The sequence below is a fragment of the Melospiza georgiana genome, chromosome 14 (assembly GCF_028018845.1).
Source record: "Melospiza georgiana isolate bMelGeo1 chromosome 14, bMelGeo1.pri, whole genome shotgun sequence".
Lineage (NCBI taxonomy): Eukaryota > Metazoa > Chordata > Aves > Passeriformes > Passerellidae > Melospiza > Melospiza georgiana.
In genome coordinates this window covers 19,608,349-19,633,724 of record NC_080443.1, presented here as the reverse complement: position 1 = coordinate 19,633,724, position 25,376 = coordinate 19,608,349, and the positions used below count along the sequence as shown (strand labels likewise).

General features: G+C 50.6%; 1 protein-coding gene across 2 annotated transcripts; it reads left to right on the top strand.

Annotated features, from left to right (window-relative positions):
- Nucleotides 1–5,595: 5,595 nt before the first annotated feature.
- On the top strand, nucleotides 5,596–25,329 carry KLHDC4 (kelch domain containing 4). 2 transcript variants are annotated; one of them, XM_058034084.1, is made up of 12 exons: nucleotides 5,596–5,890; nucleotides 6,815–6,906; nucleotides 7,683–7,761; nucleotides 8,595–8,693; nucleotides 10,806–10,942; nucleotides 15,296–15,388; nucleotides 15,740–15,899; nucleotides 20,325–20,406; nucleotides 22,297–22,505; nucleotides 23,584–23,995; nucleotides 24,435–24,557; nucleotides 24,821–25,329. In XM_058034084.1, exons 1-12 carry the CDS (start codon nucleotides 5,792–5,794, stop codon nucleotides 25,003–25,005), a joined length of 1,770 nt encoding a protein of 589 aa, XP_057890067.1. In that variant the 5' UTR covers nucleotides 5,596–5,791; the 3' UTR covers nucleotides 25,006–25,329. The 2 variants fall into 2 exon arrangements, with proteins under 2 accessions (XP_057890067.1, XP_057890068.1); XM_058034085.1 differs by lacking the exons at nucleotides 5,596–5,890; nucleotides 6,815–6,906; nucleotides 7,683–7,761; nucleotides 8,595–8,693 and adding an exon at nucleotides 9,341–9,365.
- Nucleotides 25,330–25,376: the final 47 nt, after the last annotated feature.

The following is a 25,376-nucleotide window of genomic DNA, read 5'->3' as shown; positions in this document are numbered from 1 at the left end:
TCCGCATCCCTGGAAGCCGAGCCGTGCTCGGAGCTGATGCAAGGCAGGGCCGGGTGTTGCAGCAGCAGCAGCAGCAGCAGCAGCAGCGGGGCTGCACTGGCGCTGACACCTCGTGGGGCTCCGCAGCCACTGCAGCCTGACTCCACTCCAGCCCGGGTTGCATCAGACTCCGAATTTGAATATTGGTGAGGAAAAAAATGGTCCTTTGCGTAAGGGCAGGGGATCTTAAGGTATTATTGGCTGGTTTGTTCTCTGAGCAATACGATCGATCTCACTGGCCAGGACTCACTTCTCACTCCTCACCCCTGATTTTCTAAGGTTTCCTTTCACTCACTTCATTTCTCTCAGGTTCACTCAATTATTTCTTTAGAAATCTCAAAGTAGGATCAGAGATATAGGGTTGAGCCCCAAGTTGTGCCCCTACAAACCCCTGACCCCAGGGATCTGTGTAATGACACCTGCATTGAAGTGCTTCTGGGTCAGCTTGGGACATAAATGAATAGAAAAATATCAAAACTTGTTCATCAGTAAATTGGGAATAGAGCAAAACAAGGCTAGTGACAGGTAAGGAAAAGCAGTTTCAGCTGGTGTCAGCTGGATCCATCCCTGATATTGTTAGCCCTGCTTGCCCAGGAAGATTAAGCATTTCTAAAGAAGCTTAGGTTGCCTAATTAATGGTTCACCAGCCTAATTAAAGAAGATCTGGGACAGACACAGAGACAGTGTAAGATTTCTGCTTTCTCATGGATGTTGTGGTGCTGGAGCAGATTGATGGGGGTCAGTGTCCTGGAAAATGTGTCAAGAGCTGGACAGAGCCTTTGGGAGCAGCTGCTGGAGCATTTCAACCAGGAGCAGCTTTGGTTCTGGGCTGGTGAATCCTGTCACAGCTCAGTGACACCGGGGACACACTGAAACACCCCAAAGCTGCTCTGATGAAACAACAGCACCAAAGCCCTGCTGCAACCCCTGGTGTCTGATGAAGGACAGGCAAAGGAGGGCAGTGACACATGCAGAGAAATTTGGCTGCTCCCTGAGGAAGTTTGGCTGGAGCAGCATGGAAACAGCCATTCCTCCAAGAGCCCATCCTCCTGTGCTTACTCAGATGTGAGCACCCACGTGTGCTGGGACTGAGTCACCAGAGCCTTTCCCTGAGGGGAATTTTGGGATTTGGATGCTTTAGAGGGTGGGGATAAACCAGTGAACAGTGGGAGCAGAACCCTCTCTTGTGGCAGCTGCTCCTGGTGAGCAGCTGAAATAATTCCACAATCTCTCTGCTCTGGCACAGAAGGTGCTGCATGCAGGATCCCAGCACAGTCAGAGACTGCTTTACTCAAATCACAAATTCTGTATTTCCCCCAATCCATAACCAGTTAAAACTAGAGATCAGAGAGGAGGGTAGTGTCAGCCTCCTTTGCTCAGACAATCTTATTTATTTGCTCTGATTTTTCTCACAAAAAGTGCAGAAACCCCAAGGAAATCCTGCTGGAATGGCAAAAGTAAGGGCTTTCACAGCTTCACGGGGAATTTTTGGCCTCAAGCCTGGCAATTTGCTGATGGATTTAGATGGATGTCCCTTGGGACGTGTATCTGGATAGAGCCACGCTTTGTACTTCCCTCAAGGGAAGCCTCTGCCTTCCTTGGCTTCCTCTGTTCTCGAGATATTAAAGCACCGATTTCCAAACAGAAAATCCAGGAAGCCAATTCAATGGCTGGGAGATTTTATCAGCTCCTGGTTATAAACGAGCCTTGAATGGAGCAGCAGCCACCTGCCAGCTCCCAGCCAGCTCCGGGTTCTCTGGAAAAAGCAGGGAATGAGGGGCCTCTGCTGGACTGTCAGCACAGCCAGGAGAAAAAACAAGAATTCTCAACTTTTTTCAAAACAAACCCCGGTTATGGACAACCTTTGTCCCTCAGCTGGATCTGCCTTTGGAAATGACCAACTCTGGCTGCCACCACAGCTTGGAGGGCACATTTTGGGTGGATTTCTCCCTATTTTATCTGTGTGGAGGAGGAAAATTGCAGCCTGAGCCTGGAGAACAAAGGTTATTTTGATTCATTTTGTGAAGTTTTCCTGCATGAAGCTGCTTCCAGCAACAGGACAAGAGGAAATGACTTCAGGATTTGCCAGGGGAGATTTAGATATTTGGATATTTTGGATATTGGGGACGTTTTTTCCTGGAAAGGGTTGCCAAGCCCTGGCACAGACTGCGCTGGGCAGTGCTGCAGTCCTTACACCTGCAATTGTGTAAAAACCACATAGATGTGGCACTGGGGGACATGGCTGGTAGTGAATGTGGTGCTGCTTTGATGATCTTAAAGGCCTGCTCCAACTTTCATGATTCCATGATTTTCTGGGGTTTTTTTTGGGATGGGATGGTTTTTAAGATCTCTTCCAACAAAACCATTCCATGATTCTATAAAACACTTGCCATCAGCAGCCCCACAGCTCTCTCTGTTTGCAGAGTTTATCTTTATCCTCCTCTTTCCATACAGACAGAGGCAGAACTCTCCAACACCAGCAATTCCAACCATTGCAATGCTTTTTTGGTTGATTTAGTTCCTGTGCTGTCAGCATGTCCTCCCGCTTAATCTGTGGCATTAATTCCTTCCTTGCTACTGGCTTCAGAAAGCATTAACAAGGGAAAAATAAATCAAGTGTTGGAGCACAAAGAAGACTTGTGGGAAAAAGCTTTTGAGCCTTTTCTGAGGCTCTCATGCCTGTTATTCTTTACTTTGCTGATACAGCTGGATTTACCATCCTGTTGAATGAGCATATTCCAGACTATAAAAAAATAACAAAGTCGAACCACGTGGGCTTTGTATAGGTCAGAGCTGGAGAGGGGCTGCCAGAGACAACAGCACAGGACGACTTCAGAGCACGAAATGTGCAAACACAGCCAAAGTGCAGCTTATGTTCCTCCAAACAAAGCAGGGACCAAACCTGAGACACACCAGAAACAAGTGTAGGACATCTGGGCGTGGGAGCTCTGTGTGTGTGTGTGCGCCCCAGCCCGGAGCCACAGCTGCCTGCCAGCTGTGTGCAGATGTTGGTGAGACAGTGGGAACATGGAGTGGCCTTTCCCATCCTGGGTGATGGGAAGTTTGTGGAAAGAGCTCACCTAAGTCAGTGCTGGAGTTTTAAATGGATGTTTTAGGGCAGGTTGGTGCTATCAGGTGTTCAGTCTCATCTTCACCCCCAATTTTCTGAGGAAGATTCATCCCTGAAGTCACCATTGTGGACACAGTAACTCCTCAAAAGTGGAGCCCAGAATTCCCTGAGGAGTTCCTGCCCTGTTTCACGCTCCTGTCGTGCTTTGCATTTTCAAAGCAGAGCTTTGGTTGTCCCCCGTCCTCCTTTCTCACATCCCCCGTGAGAAGCTGGACTGGGGAGTTCAAGAGATCAGAGAACTCACACCAGCAGTGTCCTGCCTCACGTGGGAGCCAGCTCTGAGTGACCCCACACATTCCAAACTGCACCAGAAACATGGAAAATAAAGAAAAGAAAGCAATTTGAGTTCAGAGAATCTCTGAGCTTATGGAAATAACCGTGAATGATGCAGCACCAAAAGGGAGTGAGTAGAGCTGGGTGTGCAGGAGGTGAAAGACTTCTCACTGCCTCAGCAGGTGAAGATTTGAGGGTTAATTTCCTGAAAATGCAGCTTTTTCATTTCAAAGCCTCCCTAAAAAGTGCTGGAAGATCTGGACCCAGAGGAATTGCTGACCTGTAGACACCAGGGGGGGATGTGTTTTCACACACAGATTAAAGCCCAAGGAGCAGCGGGGGAACTTCCGAGCCCGTTTGCAGGGCCAGGGAACTCGGCAGAGCTCCCACATCTGGGAATTGCAATGTCCCTTCCCCGGTGCCTCCAGGGCTTCTGTTCCCCTTCCTGCACATAAACATGGACACGCTGCAGCTCGACTGGAACCACAATGTTTTCAGAACAAACAGAAAAACAAAGTGCTGCTCATGGTGAGCATTGTCTGCAACCTCAAAATAACTTTCCCAGCTCTTCCCCCCGTGCTCCAGGGCTGTGTTTTTCCCTGATCCCGGGTTCAAGAGTAGGTGGATGTTCCCAGCAAAGGATTGATCCTGTAATTCCATGGCACGTGCTGGATGTTTGGGATAAATCAGTGGGTGTTGAAGGTTCCACTGTACCTTAGTGGAAATCCTCTCTGAATTGGGGTGGTGAAAACTCCCCCTGCTTCCAGGGAATGAGGGGTTTTGTGGGAATGCAGTGAAAAATATAATGATTTTATTCCTTCTGCTCCGCAAGAAACAATCATGGTGGCGATTTTGATACACAGTGGGATGAACTTGCAGCTAAAAGATGTATTTCTATTGCTATTTACACCCTTTGGTGTTCAAAGCAGGTGTTTTCCTGGGAATTTTCCCCTGGGCTCAGCATTTCTGTGTGAAATAGCACATAAATCATCATTATTCCTTCTCCACCACTGAGGGGAAAAGCAGCTGCCTGGCACTGTCGCACTGTCTGACAGTGCCTGAACTTCTTTTGGCTCTCCAACAACTCAGGATTTGGAGAGTGGCCTGGATAAACCCCATTCCCAAAGGTCTGCAGCTGGAAATGAAAACACTTGCACAGTGCCCCAATCCCTGGGGAACTCTGCCCGTGGTTTAATTTTATTTTATTTCTGCACAGGGCCTCCCCAGGCCTGGCTCGTGTCTCAGGTGATGAAATTACAGAATCCCAGGATCACTGGGGTTGGAAAAGAGCTCCAGGATCATAAAATCCAATTTTTGACTGATCTCCACTTTGTCCCCAGCCCAGAGCACTGAGTGCCACATCCAGGAATTCCTGGGACACCCCTAGGGATGGGGACCCCAAACCTCCCTGGGCAGCCCTGCCAATGTTTAACCACTCTTTCTGTGAAGAAATTCCTCCTAATCACAGAATCATGGAATATTTAGGGTTGGAAGGGAAATCATCCAGCCCAAGGCAGGGCCACCTGGGGCAGGTGGCACAGGAAAATGCCCAGGTGGGCTTGGAATGGCTCCGGAGATGGAGACTACACAACTTCCCTGGGCAGCTGGGCTAGTGCTCTGCCACCCTCACGCTGAGGTGGAACTTGTGGTTTAGTTTATTATTGTTTTCCTGCCCGTGGGCACCACTGAGCAGAGCCTAATTCGTCCCTCGAAACACGTCCTCGCCTCCCCTCCCCTGAGGGGGGGCCATTTTGTGTGAGGGGAGGGGGCCATTTTGTGGGCTCCACGCTCTCCTCAGGGCGGGCATCAACCCCACCGTGTCCGAGCCGTGCCAGGGCTGTGCCGGCCGGTGTGCGGGGCTGCACGAACCCCTCTCCCCGGCCCTGCGGGTCTCCTGATGCCGGGTCGGAGCGGCCGCAGCCCGCGGAGCCCTCACAGCGCTCCCTCAGCGCCCCCTCAGCGCCATCCGACCTCCGGGCCGGCAGAGGGCGCTGCCGCGCGGCTCAGGGAGCGACCCCATCTCGGGGTCTTCCGGGGTATCCCGGTCCGGCGTGATCCCGGTGTGGTCCTGGGGTATCCCGGTGCGATCCCGGTGTGATCCCGGGGTATCCCGGTGCGATCCCGACGTGATCTTAGGGTATCGCAGCCCGGTGCGACCCCGGCGTATCCCGGCCCCGTCGCGCTCTGATCCCGCTGGAATCCCGGTGCGATCCCGGGGTATCTCGGTGTGATTCCTCTGTGATCTCTCCCCGGTCCCGTCCCGCTGTGATCCCGCAGTGATCCCGGCGTATCCCGGCCCCGTCCCGCTGTGATCCCGCTGGAATCCCGGGCTGTCCCGTCCCCGCCGCCATGGGGAAGAAGGGCAAGCGCGACAAGAAGGGGAAAGGCGCCGAGAAAACGCTGGCCAAGATGGAGAAGAAGGTGTCCCGCCGAGCCAAGAAGGAGGAGGTGACGGGCGCCAGGGAGGGCGCGGGGCCGCTCTGGGGCAGGGGAAGGTTGAGGGCAGCGTTGGGAACAAAAGACCGAATCCAACGGGAATCTGGGCTGCCCCGGGAACGTGAAGGATGCCATGGGTTGGAAGGGACCCACATAGATTATCCGGTCCGGCTCCTGGCCCTGCGGAGATACCACAACATTCCCCATGTGCCCGAGAGCTTTGTCCAAAACTCCTTGAAGTTGGACTTCAGGGGTGCCCCTGGATCCCTGGCAGTGCCCAAGGCTGGGTTGGAGCCTGCTGGGATTGTGGAAGGTGTCCCTGCCCATGGGTGGGATTTAAGGTCCCTCATTCTCACATTCCAAGCAGAATCTTGTTTAAATCTCCTCCGATCCCTTGTGTGTGACAGCAGTCACACAGTTTAAGGCTCCTTCTTGCTTTCCATCCCCTTCATCCTTTTCCTTTTCTGACCCTAAAAGCAGATGAGAACCTTTGTTTCTCGCACTCCTAGAGAGGCTGCTTGTGTTTAAGCCTCAAAGCAGTGACTTTTCCCTGGTAAAAAGTGATGTTAATGGCCTCATTCAAAGCTCCAAGGCATGGAAGGTGTCCTTGTGGAGTCTCCTGGCTGCAGGGAGAGCTGATGCCATGCTGCACAATTCCCAGGCTTTGGAGATCCCTGCTTGGAGCACACCTTCAGCAAAGTGACCTGAAGTGGGGTGGTAGGAGAGACCCTGGCTCAGAACCTCCCATGGCTGCAGTCCTGCCTCTGCCCTTGGCCTGTCAGCAGTTTTGGGGAGCAGATTTCCAGTTATATTTGGGCAGGTGTTTTTTTTTTTTTTTTTTTTTTTTTTAAGAAAGGGAAACTGTGGGAGTGAGTGCTGGTTTCACGAGTGCTTCAGTGCATGCCAAGCTGCTCATGTCTGGCTTTTTCTTTCCAGGAGGATCTTGAAGCCCTGATAGCAGAATTCCAGAGTTTGGATGCTAAAAAGACCCAAGTAATTGAGTCATCCTGCCCACCCCCCTCACCCAGGTGAGAGATTGTGTGAAGCTTTGGCTGCCACTTGGGAGTGCTTTTGATGTAATTTCTTTATGTAAAGTTATTTCCCATGAGTGGAAGGTATAGCTGATATCTGGAGTTATGAAACAGCTGGAATACTGAGTTCATGGTTATAAAGAGACCAAAAGCCTGGTTTTGGGCATCAAAATCCACTTTTTAACCATCACATCAGCACAAAAGAGGCAAAGCAGGGTTAGATTTCAGGGCTTTGAGGGAAAATAGAAGTGAACAGGGAGTTCTGGGTTTGGGTTAGAGGGCTGAAGGGAATTCAGAGGCAAAAGGATGTGTCATGAGGTGAAAACCACTTTGTTAAGTGGGGTTCAGAAACTTGGGGTGTTCAGGAGAGCAGTGACCAGCAGCAAGTGCAGAATAATGACACAGATAAATGGAGAGGAGACAGCCCAGAGTTCTGTGCCCTCATAAAAGTCATTTTTGTTCCTGCCACCCCAGCATTAAAATTCAGGAGCTCACGTCAAAGGGGGAGTTAGATCACAGAGTAACGTGTGCTCCTGAAATAGGAGAGCCTCTCAGACAGTGCCCCATTCATCTTGCTGGAAGTTTTGAAGAAATTAATTTCTTTGGAGAAGTTTTTAGCCCTGGGGTGAACATCTCAGCAGGGTAATTTGGCAGATGATGGAGAGACCTTTGGGGCTGGAGGGCAGAGGTGCTGGTGCCTGAGTTAGAAGCTCCAAGATTCAGGGATTTAAGGACTTTCACATCTTTTTTTATTTTTTTCTATCCTCTTTCAGGCTGAACTGCTCCTTCTGTGCTCACCCTGAGAGAGACGAGCTGATCCTTTTTGGAGGTGAATATTTCAATGGCCAAAAAGTAATGTATACTTCATTTTATTTTTCTTTATCTCCCCCCTCCCTCCTTTTCCTGTAATTTGCACGGGTCTCATTTGAAGGGAAATTCAAGGCAGAGTCATAAAATATGTATTTGTCCCTGAATGGGAGCAAAATAGCCTTTTAATTCTGCCATGGCTCTGTCTCATGGCTGAGCAGTTGGCAGGAAGGAGACACTCTGGAACCCATTAAGGAGTCAGAGTGATTGTCTCAGCATCAATATTTCAGAGCTTCATAATTTCTCCAGACTTAATTGTAGCCATATCTGCCCCTCATTTGGGATAACTAGTGAAGAATCTCTTGCCCTTCTCAAAACAAGATATTTCTGCACCTTTGCTGCTGGCTGCCTTGGAGATGGGAACAGCAGCAAATTACTGCACTCAGGAGCACTTTTTCCTGAATTTCTGCAGGTTGCAAGTGGTTATTTTGCTCTTGGACACAAACTGCTCTGGAAAACTCCAGCCTGGCAGGGATATTTGGCCACCTCAGAGTTACCCAGTGTGATGAGCTGAACCAATTCTGCTTTTTTTACCACCTGGAGCTGTTCTTTGCTCTGGAGTTCAGCACCTTTAACCTGAACATCTGTGTTAAGCTCCAGCTTTTTAAATCCTCATATCTCAAGCCTTCACCAAGGGTTTGGGAAGGAACATTCCAGCCCAGTGGAAGAGTTGCTGCCTCCCAGTGCAGTGCAGGAGCTGTTTGTCCTTCCCTGAGCTCTGAGGAGGTTGTGCTTTGCAATCTTCACCCCAAATCCCCTGTGCAGAGCTGAGCTGAGCTGAACTGAGCTGAGCTGCTGTTTCCCTCCCTGTCTCACAGACCTACCTGTACAATGAGCTGTACATTTACAACATCAGGAAGAACAGCTGGGCCAAGCTGGACATCCCCAACCCACCCCCGAGGCGTTGTGCCCACCAGGTAAAGCTCTGGCTGCCAGAGCAGCAGCTGGGATTGTTCTGAGGGAGATTTGGGAGGAGGGCTTGAATTTCTGCACCTCCTGGGGGTTTCTTGCCTCTCTGTTCTCCTCATAATGGGCTGCCAGTGGTGTCAGTTCAGCTTTTCTGTCCAAGGTGCTCTGGTCACTGGGTGTCCTCTGGCAGTGCTCAGTGTGGAATGAAGATTTGGGGTTGTGTCTGTTGATTTGGCAGAGCCAGGGGGGAGATTCTTCCTCAGAAATTAATTCTTTGCTGTATTGTACAAGGACCAGCTCAAATCCATAATCCCAGGGGGCCCAAAATTTTCAAACTGGAATTTGCCCAAAATCCATTGTTCCCTTCATGGCCACAGCCCTCATCCATGCACATCCCAGCCATGCCCCTGCTGCCAGCAGGGAGAACTTGGGCTCTTGTGCACCTGTCTGCAAATCCAGGTCACTGGCTGCTTGTGAGGATGAGGAATTTGGGTTTGTTTACTTCATGTGAACACCTGCACAGCACAACCTGGACCAAAGACTTGTATTTTTTGCAGGTCTTTGGCCCTCACCAGCTGAGGGATTTTCTTACCTGCTGCAGCCAGTGGGTGACTGGTGCCTTCCCAAAGCTGCCATACAGGATGTGAGTGTCCTTTTCCTACCCATCCCAAAGCTCCCTGGTAAGATCCAACACCCCAGTTAGGTTCATATCCCTTTGTTATAAAGTGCCAGTGTTGCTCTGAGCTGTGCATCCTTGAATTGAAGGTTCTGCCTTGATTTTTGGGCTGCTTTGTGCTGTGTAAAGTCGAGCTTGGTTTCAGAGGCCACGTTCCAGCAGCCAGCAGGTGGCTGTCGAGCAGCTCAAGCCAAAGGGAGAGCTCAGGAGCTGCAGCTGGATTACAACAACAATAAACTGAGGAGTCCTGCTTCAGCAGTGTTTCTGTCTGATAATTAATTATGGTTTCACAGGGGACAGTTCAGCCTCATGAGCTGGTTTGTCTTCCTTGTGGCTTTGTATTTAATGTATAGCTCAGAGCTAAACAGAAGTGTGTCTGTGGCTGCTAGGTGCATGCTTTTAGGTTTATTTGTCATCCCTGGTCTCTGACACACAATCCACTGTTGGAGTTGAGGTGAGAGGAGCTATGGGCAGGTTTTGGCAGTTGCTCAAGGAAAAAGGTTTGGTTTTGTCATGAATTTCAAGCCAGCTCTTGGAAAGGTCACCACAAGTATCAGCAGGCTATTGCATAAACCTTCCCTTGAAGCTTTTAAGCACTGGATGCCCATGGAATTCAGGCACACATCCCCTTTGTTTAGGTAACTTCATGTTCCCACAAATCCTGCCTGAAAGCACACCCTGGATTTTCTTAATTAATCATTTCATGTTTGGGCTGGTTTATGGCAGGGCATGGTCCTCTGTGGGGCTGAAAATCTTTTTTTTTTTTTTTTTTTTGCTGGGAGAGACAGGCAGGGAATGAAGCCTTGTGAGGAAGGAGAGCATTATCTCAATGCTGAGCTGTGATGGGTACCCTGGAGAACACACAAATTGAAATTTGCACAGCCACAGCATTTGCTTCTTGGGATTCCTTCCTTTTTCCTTGGTCCTAACACAGATAACTTCAGTGAAGTGGAGTCTTGCTCTTCTCCCTGCTTTTAACTGGCATCTTGCATGCCAGAGGTGTTTTGGTGCTACTCTGTGAAAAAAAAAATAATAATAAAAAAAAATCCCTCTCTGCCATGACACAATCAAAGCAGCAACAGTCTCTCCTCTTGTCCAAATGCTGCACATTTCCTTCTGTATTTGGGTTTTTTTGTTGTTGTTGTTGTTTTCTTTCTTTAGTTTGCTTTTGAACAGAGAGAGTTGAACAATTTTTGTTGCATTAATCCCAAGATGTGTCCTTGGACACTTTGAACTTCCCCCAGGAGGTGGGAAGAGCCCGCCAGGCCCCCTTTGCCTTGCTCTAGGGAAGATGTGCTGAACACTTTAATCCAAATTCTCCTTCCCTCAGCCCCAGAGAGCTGCTGCTGCTGTTCCCTGGGATGTGGAGCTGTGTGTTTGGCACTGGGGGAGGTGTGTGCCTGGTTTGGAACCCTCTGTGACCCAGCTGTCCCTTGTCCTGCAGGCAGCTGTGGTGCCCACGGCTGGGGGGCAGCTCTGGATCTTTGGGGGCGAGTTTGCCTCTCCCAACGGGGAGCAGTTCTACCACTACAAAGATCTCTGGGTCCTGCACTTGGCCACCAAGACCTGGGAGCAGATCAAGTAAGTGCTGGGCCCTCCTTCTTTTGCCAGGAAATTTGGATTTCTGATCCCTGAGATCCTGGTGTTCAGTGACTCCTTGCTGTTGGCCTCATGAGGAGCTGTGCCAGTGTGATCCAAGTTTGATTCGTGGTTCAGTGCTCTGATTTCCCAGCTCTCCCTTAAATACAGAGGGCTGGAGAAGACACCCCTAGAAAGAAGTGGGAATGAGAGATGTGTTCCAAGTCTGTTGAGACCAAAGCTGGTTTATTTCAATCCTGATTTTTGGGGTGTGGGTTTGCCTTGATGTTGCTTAACTGAAGGGAAGAGTATCATGAACAGCTCTTTGCTCCCAGTCCTAGCAGGTGCAGATGTCCAAAACTGCTGCTCTGTTTTCCTGGGCTCCTCCAGTGGGGGCTGTATAAGGGTCTCCCAATTTTAACATCACTGGAGAAGCCACTTTTTATCTACCCAACTTCACTCCTGCCATTTGCTGCCTTGAGATTCCTGAGGATAAACAAGCCAGGCCTGTCAAAGGAAACAGGTGCCAAAAGTTTTTGACAGGAGTGAAAGTGTAAATGTTTTCAGTGGATCTGGCCCAAAGTCCTGTGTTGATGTTTCTTTAACCTTTGGCTCCTTGCTTTGGCTGCTGCTGTTTGTATTTGCATGAGGGAAGAGTTCTAGTGACATCCAGTGGACTGAGAGGCAGGGGAGTGGATTTGGGTTTGAGTTTGGGATTGGCTTCCTCTTGGATTTTGGGATTGTCTTGTACCAGAACACAGCTTTTGGTGGGCTGGAGCTCCAGGTCACCCTCAAAGTGCACTGAGAAAAGCAGCAGCTTTTGATCACTTGGGAGCTCCATGTTCTTCCTTCAGGTGGGAGCACCAAATCTGTCCAGCTTGATCCCATTTCAACCCCTATTTACACCCTGTTGTGTTCAAAGTAGGTATTGATTCTGAATGGAAGAGAAAACCTTGCCTAACTCTGAAAACTTCCCTGTGCTGGGGAAGTGCAGCTCCATTTTCTCCTAGCACAGTGGTGCCAGGCTGCCTGACAGAGTTAAAAGTTGCTAAATTTAGCAGGATTTAGCTGTGTTTTCCTTGCATTTTGCATGCACAAAGATGATCCAAACACAGCAAATCCCAGCCCGTCAGAAGCCGTGCCAGCAGCTGACTTTGACTTAGTGCAGCCACCTTATCTTGTGTGTGTGATGCCTGAGGTTTCCTCAGTCCATGAACTGGTTGTTACCCTGCCTTGGAGCAGCAATATTTTAACCTAATTGCCTCATTCCTCCCTAGAGAGAGCATTCCCAGTCAGCTCTGTGAGTCCCAGTGCCCTCCCTCAGGGAGAGGCAGGGAGCATCCCTGGGGCTTGTGCTTGGGAATTGCCACATCCCTGCCCTGCAGCTCCCTTCAGTGACACTCTGCAGTGGTGCTGGTGCTTCCTGTAGGATTTGGTGGCATGTGCTGCTGGAAATTTCCCAGTTTCACCAGTGTCTGTTGAACTGGAGCAGTCCCTGCAGGGGAAGATGGCCCAGCATAGGGTTGGGTGTGATGGATGCCTCTCCTTGCTCACCAGAAAAATCAGGTCCTGCCCCACCAGGTGCATAAAGAAAAGGGTGTTTTGGTGTAAAACAAGTAGATTGTCAGCCCAGAAATGAGTTTGTTCTTTGGTAGATCAGGATCCAGGTGTACAACTGTGAGGGGTTGGAATTGAGGATTTTGGGCTCTGTGCCAGTTGTGTTTTCCCTTCTCTGTTTCCACCTGAGTGTCCAGACATGAGGGGACAGGATCTGTGTGTGCCACTGGTGTAAAACAACACAAACCCTGAGTTCAGTTCCTCTGCAGGATAAAAGTGCTCTGTCCTCAGGTGCCCTGTGATGGAATGTTCTCTTCATCCCCACTTTTATTATTATTGAGCACTCCCAAGCTTCTCCTGAGCATCCTGGGGATGAAGAGGCAACTCCTGCATCCTGTAGCCACTGGGACAAGTAATTCATGAATCTGGGGGCTGAATGCAGCTCTGATTTGTTACTACAAATCCCAGAGTAACTCCACAGGCAAAAGAAAATTGTTTATGGAGGAGCTCAGCTCAGCCTCATGCTGTACATGTGTGGAGCCAGTCCTTAGCCAGTTTTTCATCTATTTTAAAAAAAAATCTGGAGAATTTACAGCTCCCTCCTACATGTCTGCCTTCTGGTGTCAGCCCCATGAAAGAGAGCATTAATCACAAAGTCTGGGAGGCCATTTCCAAAGTGTTTCTTTGGGACCAGGAGCACTGGAACAGGTAAAAGGGAAGAGTTTGTGTTTGGGGAAACAAGTTGCAGGAAGAACCTCCTGGAGTGGGAATGAGGTTCTGCATCACTGCCAGTCCTGCCTGACTGTGCCATTTGTGACTTGGAGTTAAATCTACATGGGTGGGAGCTTTATTAAAACACATCAATAAATAAACTTCTATTGATTTTAAACTCAGAGGAAACGTGTTTGAGAAACAAGGCACAAGATATTCTCTGAGAACAGGATTTTAGTGCTCATGTTGGGTTTAATTCATCCTCCTCTTAAAAAAAAATAAAGAGATAATTTAAAAAGTGCCATCTTTTGGAGTAATGACACAGGAACTTTGTTACAGCAAGAGAAAATAATGATTTCAAGTCTTGATGAAATTAATACCAGAGGTGCTGTTCTGCAGGGTGATACTAAAGCTCCAGTAAATGCTTGGAAAAACCTCCTCTCTGTTAGAATAAAGAGTCCAAGCAATCAATATTAATTCAGTCTTCCCCAAATGCTGCTCTTCTGGTGGAGTTTCTCATTATCACCAGGGTGAGGTTGTCATTTTCCATGGTGAATAAGGGCCCTCATTTTCTCTCTCCACAGAAATCCATCCCCACATTCCCAGCTCCCTGCTGCCACTCCAGGTGTGGCCAGGGGTTGTGGCTTTAGGTTATGCTGCTGTTTTCAGCTTTATTTATTGAGGCCCTGATTGTGCAATCACTTCCCCACCTTAGGGCTGCCTGGTGGAGGAGTCTGGCTGAGCTCTGGTGCCAGCTGGGAGCTTTGGGAGACTCCTCAGTGAGGGAAAACAGGGTGGGTTCATCCATGGGGGCAGAGAACACACAGCAAACTCTCTTTGGCCTAGAGCTGGCTGTTGGAAGGTTGTTGGGTTGTTTTTGTTGTCTTTGTGTGATGCTGGGGGTGAAGGAGGAGGAAGGAGGATGGATCCATGTTGGGTTGGTGTCCAGCTGCCCAGCTCCTCGGGAGCCTTGTGGATGGGACACATGGAGGGGGTGTTGCTTGTTCCTGGAAATAAAAGCTGGACATTTAACTGAAAGGTCAGGAAAGCTTGGGAGAGCTGAACAGGAGTGTGTGGCTGTTTTTGAGTGTGTAGGGTCATGGAGTGAGTCACAGAGTCATGGAATGGGTTGGGTTGGAAGGGACCTTAAATCCCATCCCGTTCCTCCCCTTCCATGGGCAGAGACACCTTCCACCATCCCAGGCTGCTCCAAGCCCTGTCCAGCCTGGCCTTGGACCTTTCAGGGATCCACGGGCAGCCCCAGCTGCTGTGGGCACCTGTGCCAGGAGGAATTCCTTCCCAGCACCCCATCTATCCCTGGCTCTGTGGGCACCTGTGCCAGGAGGAATTCCTTCCCAACATCCCATCTATCCCTGCTCTGTGGGCACCTGTGCCAGGAGGAATTCCTTCCCAACATCCCATCTATCCCTGCCCTGTGGGCACCTGTGCCAGGAGGAATTCCTTCCCAACACCCCATCTATCCCTGCCCTGTGGGCACCTGTGCCAGGAGGAATTCCTTCCCATCTATCCCTGCCTCCTTCAGTGGGATCATGCTGACAATGATGACTTGTTTTGCTGCAGTGCCTTTGTTCTTGAGGAAATCTGGGTAATTCATGGAGTGTTTTCACTGGTTTGGAGTCGTACCCAAACTGCAGGTGGATGAGTGAAGGTGGTGTTGATTTCCTGAGACTCTGAGGGAGGGGGATGGCAGAGCCAGGCTTTGTCTCTTGGTGCTTGGAGAAAACATCTCAGTTTGGAGTGTCTTCCCTGCAATTGTGAAGTGCTGTTCATTAAACTCTGCTAAAGAATCAGCTCCTGACTCATCACTGGAAAGACTCTGGGTGCTCTTAGGGTGGTTTATCTCTAGGAATAGAACTGCCTGTGCAGTCCCAAGAGTTCCTGGAAGAGCATCCATCCTGTCCTGGGGAAAAGCAGCCATGGATTGAGGCAGCCACGTTGCCAGTGGTGCCCATTTCCAGGAGGGGCTGAGCTCAGCCAGCTCAGCTGCCAGTGACTGCCATCAAAGTGGCCTGAGGCACTACCAGGGCAGGGGATTTTGCTGAGAAATGGAATTTCTTTGTGTTTCAGGGCACCAGGAGGGCCCTCTGGACGAAGTGGACATCGGATGGTTGCGTGCAAAAGGCAGCTGATCATCTTTGGAGGTTTCCATGAGAGTGCAAGGTGGGGGGCTGGGGTGCCTGGGAGTTTGAGTCCTCCTTGAGAAAGGCAACAAAATTTCACCAGTGACAGAAATCTGGGTGTGAATGGAAGAGTTATCCTCAGCAGGACTGGGACTGAACTGGATTTTTGTGTTAGAAAGACGAAGGATCTTGATTTAAAGTCTTCAGGTGTGGGAGAAATCATTGTAGCACTGAAGCAGCTTGTAGCCACAGCTCAGTCCAGCGTTTTTAGCCTCTCAATCTTGTCAGATCCTTGTCTTGTGGAAATGGGGGCTGTGAGCAAAATGCTGTTTTATCCTGTCCTGAAATGCTGTTTTATCCTGTCCTGAGTGTCCCCATGTGCTCTCTGCAGAGATTTCATCTACTACAACGATGTGTACACCTTCAACCTGGACTCCTTCACCTGGAGCAAGCTGGCTCCTGCAGGGATGGGGCCTGCTCCAAGGTCTGGCTGTCAAATGATTCCCACCCCTGAGGGCAACATCATCATCTATGGGGGCTACTCCAAGCAGGTAGGGGACACTGTGTGCTGGCAGGTGTTGTCCACAGGCTGGGGACCAGAACATCTTCTCATTTACATCTTCTCATTCTGCCTTTTTTCCATGCAGTTCTGCTGATTGAGGGGCTAATCTTGGTTCAGATGACTTCTTTATTCTCCCTGCTGTTCTTATCCAACAGAAGGAATTGATGTCACTGAGGGAGGAATAAGCAACTGGGAGAAATGACATTTTTTTGGCAACTTAAAGCATTCTCAGGTACTCCTTCGTGCTTCAGCACTTGCAGGTTAAAAGCAGCAGTTGCCAAGAGACTTTTATTTTGTGCCATCAGTGGCAGAGGTGAGGGAGCAAACTCAATAAGCCAAAAAAGACTTTTGACAAGCACCAGGCTCTCCCAGCTCTGCTCCTTGCTCTGTTAATCCTGGGAATTTTTACCAGAGAGCACATTCCTCAGTGAGCAGGTATCCCTGGCCATGCTGGGCAGCAGGAAGGAAGTGTTTCATTGAGCAGAAGCTCCTGCCAAAGCTTTTCATGTTGGGAATGAGGCAGAGGCCTGGATCCTGCTGCTCCCGTGGAAAAGCAGCAGGGGAGGAGGACGCCTTGTTCTTCTGAGGGGAATAAATGAACAAAGGAGGGAAGCAGGGAGAGGAGAGAGGGGAGTTGGTGTCTCTGTATATTTAGAAGCATTTGTGCCTCCTCAGGGCCTGAGCTTTGGGCTCTGCCTCGTCAGATGTGCCTTGGATTCAGCAGCAGTAACGACACAGAGCCTTCTGCACCTGAGGGGCTTTGTCCCCTTCCCTTCCTGTGCTGTGCTCACTCCTGAGGGTGGGCAGGGAGCAGGAGCTGCTGCTCTGCTGGCTCTGGAGCTCTCCTGGCAGCAGCTGGGTTCCAGGTGCCCCATGGAGATAGAAAAGTCTCACATGTTTGCAGCTGGGTCTGTTCCACTGCTGCTCTGGGTTGGTGTGAGCTGGGGAAGATGAAGGAGAAAGGATGGGGGGATGCAAAGCTGCTCTCAGCCTTTGGCAGGGCACTGGGTGAGGATGGGAGCTAGAGGAGGTTCTCTTGCAGCTTGGAAAACAGCTTTTCCATTAGAACAGGCACTCCATTAAAGCAAAACAGACATTCCATTAAAACAAGACATTTTCCACAGATGTAAAAAATCTCCTTGCTTTGTCATGTGGAGAGCTCTGTGTGCTTCTCTCTGATGGGCCATTCCTGCCAGGCTCTGCTTTTGTAGCACAAACTGACCAAAGCTCTGAGCAGAATTTTCTCTGCAGCCTTCAGCATGCTCCTGAAAATTAAATTCAGCAGGATATGGCCCCTCTAGGAGAGACCCACTTCTGGTAATGTGTGGCTATTTAATTCTCATTGTGTCTTCACTTAGAGCTGATTGTGGAGCTGAGTGTCTGGGTTTGCTTTGAAGTGCAGAAAATGTGTTTGCCTGGGATGCTCTTGGGAGAAGGTAGACATGGAGAAAACAATACTTAATTGGAGTTGGGCAGCTACAGGAGAGGACTTGCTCCTTGTCTCCAGTTACAGGGGCAGATGCTCCAGTCAGGGCTGCTGTGAAGACATTTTGGGGAGTTTGAAGACATTTTTACATCTGAAACCAGGCAGATATCCAAGGAAAGCACCATTCATCAAATGCAGAGTGTTCCAAGGAGAGGCAGGACTAAGTCACACATGGGATGGGAAATTTTGAAGGGAAGAGGGGAGGAAAATCCTAATAGCTCTTCTTTTTGAATAGGGACATCATTTGGCTGTCACATTGCTGGAGGAGGGAGGTGACGTGGCAGGACTGCTGTCCTGGGATGGGCAGGGAGCTGGGAAGGCAGGAACAGAGTTTTGGTGCCTGCTTTGATTCCCTGTGCTTGCAGAAGTGATGTGGAGAGTCTGTTCTCACTAACATGGCAGTCCAGGGCTGAATTCCCTTCATGGGACCTGATTAAAAAGTCTCTTTACTGGCTGGGAAAATAGAGCAGGAAAGATGGAGTGAGTTTGTGAGGCACTGCAGGACCTGCAGAGCAGGGCCAGCACCTTGCTCCCCTCAGCTTTGCTGTGGATTTTCCTGAGCAAACCAGGCTGCAAATGATGAATTTAAAAAGGAGCTTTCCAACCCTGGGTGTGACTGCCTTGAGGTGCTGGTGCCTGATATTTTAGAGAGCAGGATTCTCAGCTCTGTGGTGTCTCTGTTCTGTTTCAGCAGCAGCCTGGGGATGATAAATGCAATTTCTGCAATTCCTACAGAAGGGATGTTGTGGGTGCTGCCAGCCCTGCCCAGAACAGACCTCCCAATGCCCAGAGGAGCTCAGAGCTGCTCTCCTGCTGATCCTAAAGATGTCCTCAGCCCTTCCCTGTGCCGGGGATGGGGCTTGCTGCAGCGAGCTGCATTTTGGGCTGGCTCAAGCTCCATTGCTAGGCAACAGAGGGGCTGGAGCTGCTGCTGCTCCACCTTGCAGGTGCAGCCTACAGGCCAGGGGAGGGCTGGAGTTACACGTGGGCAGGGCTTTGGGATGCCAGGCATGGCTGGGCTGTGGGGATTTTGTTGTTTTGGGGTTTTTTAGTGGCATTTGTCACAAAGCTGAAGTGGATTTGATGGGAGATGTGGAAGAGGCTGAATTGTGAGGTCTGGTGGGACTGGTCCCTCTGCAGCTCTGCCTGCTGAACACTTCTGCTATTTGGATGTTCTTTGACACTATTGATCTCCTATCAGGCAATTTTAGGGAATCTTGATTCCACCCCTCAAGCTCTCTGTGCCTCAGTTCCTTTGCAGTCTGTTAGAGTTGAATTTTCAGCTGATGCCTGTAAAGCTCTTGCACCTCCCCACTGTCCCTGCATGTGCAAAGCACAGGCTGCCCACTGAGGGTACCCCAGCCAGATTTTCCTGGAAAACAAACACCTGGCACTGGAAAGCACCAGGGACAAGGGGGGAGCAGGAACCTCTTGTGAGTGATGGAAGGATTTGCTCAGGGCTGACTTGTCCTGGCTGGGAGGGGATGGAGTGTCTGTGACAACAAAAAGTGACTCCCACTGCACCTCAGGGGGCTTCTCTGAGCCCAGGGAGCTTTGTCATGGTGCACTCACAGTGTGTTTACTACAGGGAGCTTTTCAGGAGAGAGGAATGTGGATTTCCCACACAGCTTGGATGGTTGGGAACCAGCTGCTCTCTGTGTTTGCTCTCCTGCCTCTCAGGCAGTGCTGTGCTCCTCACACTTCACCTGGCTGGGGTTGTGCAGTGCCTGGAGAACACTTCCCTCTCCTCTCCCTAAGAACTGAGCACCAGTCCCAGGAACTGGATATCCTGCAGCACAACAGAGCTGTGCAGCAGGAGAGGGCTGCACCCAGTTGCTTTTAATCCCCTGTGACAATTTATTTATCTTCTGTGGGTGTCAAAATTCCTGCATCCTGTGGTCTGCATAGAGCTCATCTTGCTGAGGGCTGGACCTGGGGTGCACTGCTGGGATGCACTGCTGGGATGCACTGGGGGCACCCTGGGAGCAGAGTTCCTGATCCCTGCTGCCATCCTGGGAGCAGAGTTCCTGATCCCAGGAGGAAGGGAATGGCAAGGAAGCAGTGCAGGAAGGATGGCTGGCTAATGACATTATTAGCACAGCTCCTGTGGTGGTGTGGCACAGAGCTGCCTTGGGCTGCTGCTGTTGCCATGAGCACTGGAATCCAGGGAGAGGAGCAGGGGAATCACACTGAAAATCAGGCATTTCATGGCTTCTGCTGAGCTTTCACCTTGTCCTTGCTGCTGCCTTTTGTAGGGATGGGAGTTTCTGCTTCTGTTCAGGAGGATGAACCTGTTGCTCAGTGCTGTGCAAAGCTGCCAGCTGCAGGGGGACAGAGCTGTCACCTCTGTCCCTCCTGTGCTGGCTCATGGGATGACAGGGACCCACAGCCTGGGCTGCTCACAGGGGTGGGCCACTGCACAGCAGAGCTTCTGCTCAGCATCCAGAACAGAATCCCAGAGGGCCTTGCAGGCCCTGGAAAGTTGTCATGTCCCACTGGGGGGTGGGAATTCTCCTTTCACAGGAGTCAAATCAGCCCTGAGAGCAGCTGGTCCTGTCTGGGGCAGAGTAAAAGGCAGGACCTTGGCTCTTCTGTTTCCTCAGTGCTGCCCACCCTTCCTTTGTTTGCAAACCAGTTGGTTTTAGTCCCCTGTGACAATTTATTCTGCTCTGGGTGCCAGAATTCCTGCATCCCACAGTCTCCATACATCCCAAGCTGCAGCCTGAGAGCCATTCCTGCTGCCACAGGCAGGATTCTGGCACATCCAGGGAGTTATCCCTGCTTTGAATCCCATGGTTTGGAGCTGCCTGGTGCTCCAGAGGGGCCTCTCCTTGCCCAGAGCCTGTGTTTGCATTTCCAGTTGGATCCCTCTGTGGTTTGGCCACTGAAGCTGTTTCCTGAGCATCTCTGTGTTTCCCTTCCCTGCAGAGGATCAAGAAGGATGTGGACAAAGGCACCCTGCACACAGACATGTTCTTGCTGAAGGCTGAAGGGACAGGCAAGGAGGAAGGTGAGCACTGCCCTGGGAATGCAAATCCTCTCCTTCCTTGGAATAACACAAAAAAACTGGAACCAAATTCCCCTCTCAGTGATAACCTCTGTGCCCCACTGTTGGCTCAGGAAGAAATGCAGGAAAAGAGATTTTAGTGATTTTTTTTCCCCCAGTTTGTATGTGGGAGGGAATTAAAACAACATTTCCAAATTCCTGTTTCTGGGACATTTTGATCAGCACTTTCCTGTTCACAACAGAAAATCTTTGGGATTGCAGAATTCCCCTCTGCTGGGTATTCCTGGGTGTGCCAGGGACCTGCTGAAGCTGCTCCAGCTGGAGAAGGGAGAGAAAACCCAATGGGAGACTCATGGATTGAGATAAGGACAGGGAGAATCACTCAGCTATGTCCCTGCTCCAGGCTGGGCCCATTCCATGGGGTACAATCCTGGTGGGACAGCTTGATCCATGGTGGCTCTTTGGTTAGCTTGGATTGGAATAGGAATTCCATCAGTTCCCTTTGGAGATTTCCTCCCTGACTCAGGCATTGAGACAATTTTCTTGGAGCTGAATTTCTAAAATGTTGAAATTGTGATTGATTTCTCCAAACCTGGCTGTCTGGGATGGGGTTTGGGGAGGAGGGTTGGTCAGCAGCACTGTCTGGACTCCAGGCCCTGTTTGCTTTATTCCTATTTATAGTTTAATCTTGCTGGGATTGCAGTTCCTTCAGAAGCACAGGGCCTGGCAATCTTCTCCCAGCCTGAATTTCAGGGATTTGCTCTGAAGTCAGAGTAGAAGGGATTGGAGAAAAGCAGAGGGATAGAGCACAAGTCTTGTCCTGCTGCTGAGCCCTCTTTTAAAGCCTGGCTGGGGTTTTTGGGATGATCTGTGTTTATTTTGGGGGGTAAGGCAGCAGTGCAGGGTGGCAGAAGAGGTTGAGGGAACTGATAGAAGGTGGGAAGGCTCCATGGAAAAACTGAGGGATGTTTTTTGGTGCTTGAAGGCTGCATCTGATCAGGCCTTGGCTGAATTCACCCACCAGTAAAGGTGCAGACACTTTCAAGAGTCTCCTTGGTCCAGAAATTTCTGGAAAATCCTGAAGGTGCCATGAGAATGTCCAAAACAGGGCATGGAATTGATGCCTCAGGTTTTAGATTTTCTATTTTTCACATTCTGTGCTGCTTTAGTGTGTGGGTCTGGGCTCACATCAGGGGATGCTGAGCTCTGTGCACAGAGCAGGGACACAAAACAATTCCTGCTCCAGCTGGGCACCAAGGACAAATGATCCCAATCTCAGCCCCAAGAGCACAAACACCGTGGGCTGGAGAGAGAAAAACAAGCAGGGTGGGAATGCAGGGGCTAAAGCTGGAATGGGACAATGAACTGCAAGGTGCAAATGGAGCAGAACTGATCCCAGGGAGAGACCCCGGGAGCGCTCGAGCATTTTGGGGCCATTTTGGTTCATCTTGGGTTCATTTTGGGGCCATTTTGGTTCATCTTGGGTTCATTTTGGGACCATTTTGGTTCATCTTGGGTTCATTTTGGGGCCATTTTGGTTCATCCTGGGTTCATTTTGGGGCCATTTTGGTTCATCCTGGGTTCATTTTGGTACCATTTTGGTTCATCTTGGGTTCATTTTGGGACCATTTTGGTTTATCTTGGGTTCATTTTGGGGCCATTTTGGTTTATCTTGGGTGCAGCCCTGGCTGGGCTCTTGTGCTGCCCAAGGTGTATCCATTGAGGAGATCCTTTCAATAAATCCCTGCTTTATTCTGTAGCTCTGTCCAGCCTCTGTTCCAGCTCAGCCTTCCCAAGGCATCAGAATTCCTTGCTGGAGTTCTGAGAGCTTGTTATACACAAACCAGGCAGGATTCTGCTGTGCTGCTGCTCACCTTTGTGCTCTCCTTGCAGACAGGTGGAGCTGGAGTCGGCTCAGCCCCTCTGGAGTGAAGCCCAGCCCCAGGTCTGGCTTTGCTGTGGCTGCTGCTCCCAACAACCGCTGCCTCCTGTTTGGGGGGGTGCAGGATGAGGAGGAGGAGGAGAGCATCGAGGGGGACTTCTTCAATGACATTTATTTCTATGACATCGGGAAGAATCGCTGGTTCCCTGCACAGCTCAAGGTCTGGGTTAAAGAATTCACTCATTTCATCACCTGGCACATCCTTTATGGCTGGTTTGGCCTTTTTGAGATTTCACAGATTGTTTGGGTGGGAAGGGACCCTAAAGATTCTCTCATTCCACCCTGCCATGGGCAGGGACACTTTCCATGAGCCCAGGCTGCTCCAAGCTGGCCTTGGACATTTCCAGGGATGGAGCAAGGATTTTTCTCTCTTTAAAGAAATCCTCTATTTCTGGTAGCTCAGGGTGCACCTGAGCAATCCCTCTCCTCCAGGAATCAAGCTGCCCCATTATTGTGGAATGCAAAATGAAGCAGAGCAGCTTGAAAACATATTTCTGGTGTTTTGCTGAAAGCCCTCTCCAGGCCAGATGAGTCTGACATGAGCAGAGTTCACTCAAAGCTGCTGTGAAAAGATTTTGGGATCAAACCCTTCCCTTTTCTCCCCAGTGCTGATGAGCTACCAGAAGAGATGAAATATTAACCTTGTTTCCAAGAGCTTCAGAGCTCAGCTCAGCTCTTTGATTGTGTTTGAACCGCTCTCACAGGCCAAGGGAGGTGCAAACCTGGTTCAGCTTCTCCTTCCCCCTGCCCCTTCCTGGCTTTGTTCTCCAAATGGAGAAGTCAATCCCATAATAACAGGCAAACAGCCATTCAGCTGCTTGCTTCAGCCTTCCCAAACTGATTGTTTTCCAGCCCTTTCAGAGAGTTCTTCCAAGACCTGGAGTGCTGCCTGGTAATGGGCTGTAATTTAGCACCCAGCAATTGTTGTGATTTCAGGAAATCGTGGGGTACTTTCCCTTGTCACAGAAGAGTGGCCTTTGTGTGTTTGTGGCACCTGGGAGCAGGAGAGCTGCTCCTCTCTTAACAGAGAGAGCAATTCCACACCCTGGGTTCTCCAGGATCTTCGCTGTTCCTTGTTGTAGGCTGGGAGAAGCTCATGCTGTAGGAGGAACTGCACTGATCACTTGAGACTTTAAATTGTGGTGAAAAAAGGAACAGTTCCTTCCCTCCGTGCTGTCTGTATGAACTGCTGGTAGCTGCATGCAATCCCACAAAATCTCCTCAATTGCTGTTCTCAGGGCCCCAAGTCAGAGCGGAGGAAGCGCAGGCGTGGCAGACAGGCCGAGGCTGCCGGAGGGGAGGAGCTGCCGCTGCCGCCGCCCCAGGGCCCCCTGGAGATCGTCAAGGAGGTGGTGGCAGAGGATGGCACCGTCATGACCATCAAGCAGGTGATCCCTGCAGCTGCAGAAGACAAGGATAGGTCTGGCTCAGAGGAGGAGGAGGAAGAGGAGGAGGAGGAAGGTGGAGCCCTGGGCCAGCCCGTGGAGCCGTGCCCGCGCTCCAGTGCCATGGTGGCAGTGAAGCACGGGGTGCTCTACGTGTACGGGGGCATGTTCGAGGTGGGCGACCGCCAGGTGACCCTCAGTGACCTGCACAGCATCGACCTGCACAGGATGGACCAGTGGAAGGTGCTGCTGGAGATGGATCCAAGTAAGCTCTGTGCTGGGAGCTCTGCCTGTGCCTTCAGGGCAGCAACACTGGGGGAGAAAACAACTCTGGGGCTTCCTCAGGGCTGGTGGAGAACCTTTGAGTGGAGGTTTTCCCTGGATGGGAAAGAGTGGCTTACCTGTGTGGGCCAGAGCTTTGGGGTCACTGGACAGTCAGCTCTGCCCTGTGGAAATCCAAGAGCTGTAAACAGAGCTGTGGTGGCATGGGCCATCCTGGGAATCCTGCTGTGCCAGCCTTGGCCACTCCTCCAGGGAGCAGGGATGCTCCTGCCTGTCCCCAGTGTCTCAGGGCAGTGGGTCCTGCAGAGCACATGGGCATTACCTGGGGTTAGCTCTTTGTGCCTTGATTATCTCTTTGGACCTTAACTCTCTCTTTGGACCTTAATTCTCTTTTTGTGCCTCTCTTTCCTTTCTCATCCAAGAAACCCAGGAATGGCTGGAGGAGTCAGAGTCAGATGAAGAGGAGGATGGTGATGTGGAAGGTGCAGAGGGAGGGGAGGAAGAAGAAGAGGAGAGCTCTGAAGAGGAGAGTGAAGATGAGGAAGGTAATTACTAATGAATGCTGTCTCCATACTGCCCTGAAGTGGGGTTTAGTGCAGTGCCTGGTTCTGTGGGAGCCTGAAGGTCTCCCTGGCATCCAGGTGAGTTTCCAGCAGAAGCAGCTTTCCTAACACTTTGCTCTTGGAATAAAAGAGGAATTTTCCTGCTTGCTGCTAGATTTTCAGGCTGTTACCTTCAGCCCCACGTGGCCTGGCTGATGTGGCCCTGGGGAGCTGTGTGTGACCTGTGTGTCCCTCTCTTTGCCCAGGGGAGCAGCAGCACCCAGCAGTGCAGCCTGGGGAGGCCCAGGCCCAGTACTTGGCCAGGACAGAGCAGTACTGGCTGGGGCTGGCCCGCAGCCACATGGGCCCCGAGGCCAAGGACAAGAAGGTGCTCAAGGTGGCTCATGCCATGGCCAAGACTTTCTATGAAGATCCCATCCAGACGTCCTGAGGCTGCTCCAGGAGGGAAGGAACGTGCTGGGAGCAGTGGCCAGCCCTGCTGTGCTCAGCCCCATGTCCATGCTGGCTCCAGCCTTTCCCAGCTCTGGGCTGACCATCCTGGATGGATGCTCTGGATCTGCTGGAACTCCTGGGAATGCTCTGGAAGGCTCCTGAGGAACAGGATTGCTGTCCAAGCACTTGTTCTGGGCTGTACAACACTGACTCTGTTGTTCCATAGTTGTCTGGGGTCTGTCTGGACAAACTGCACATGACAATGGTTCACTGGTCCCAGATTCCTCCCTGGGGCCAGGACGTGTCTCCAGGTGTTCCTACAATAAACTCACTTGGTTATATCACCTTGTTTTGCTCAGTAAATCCCAT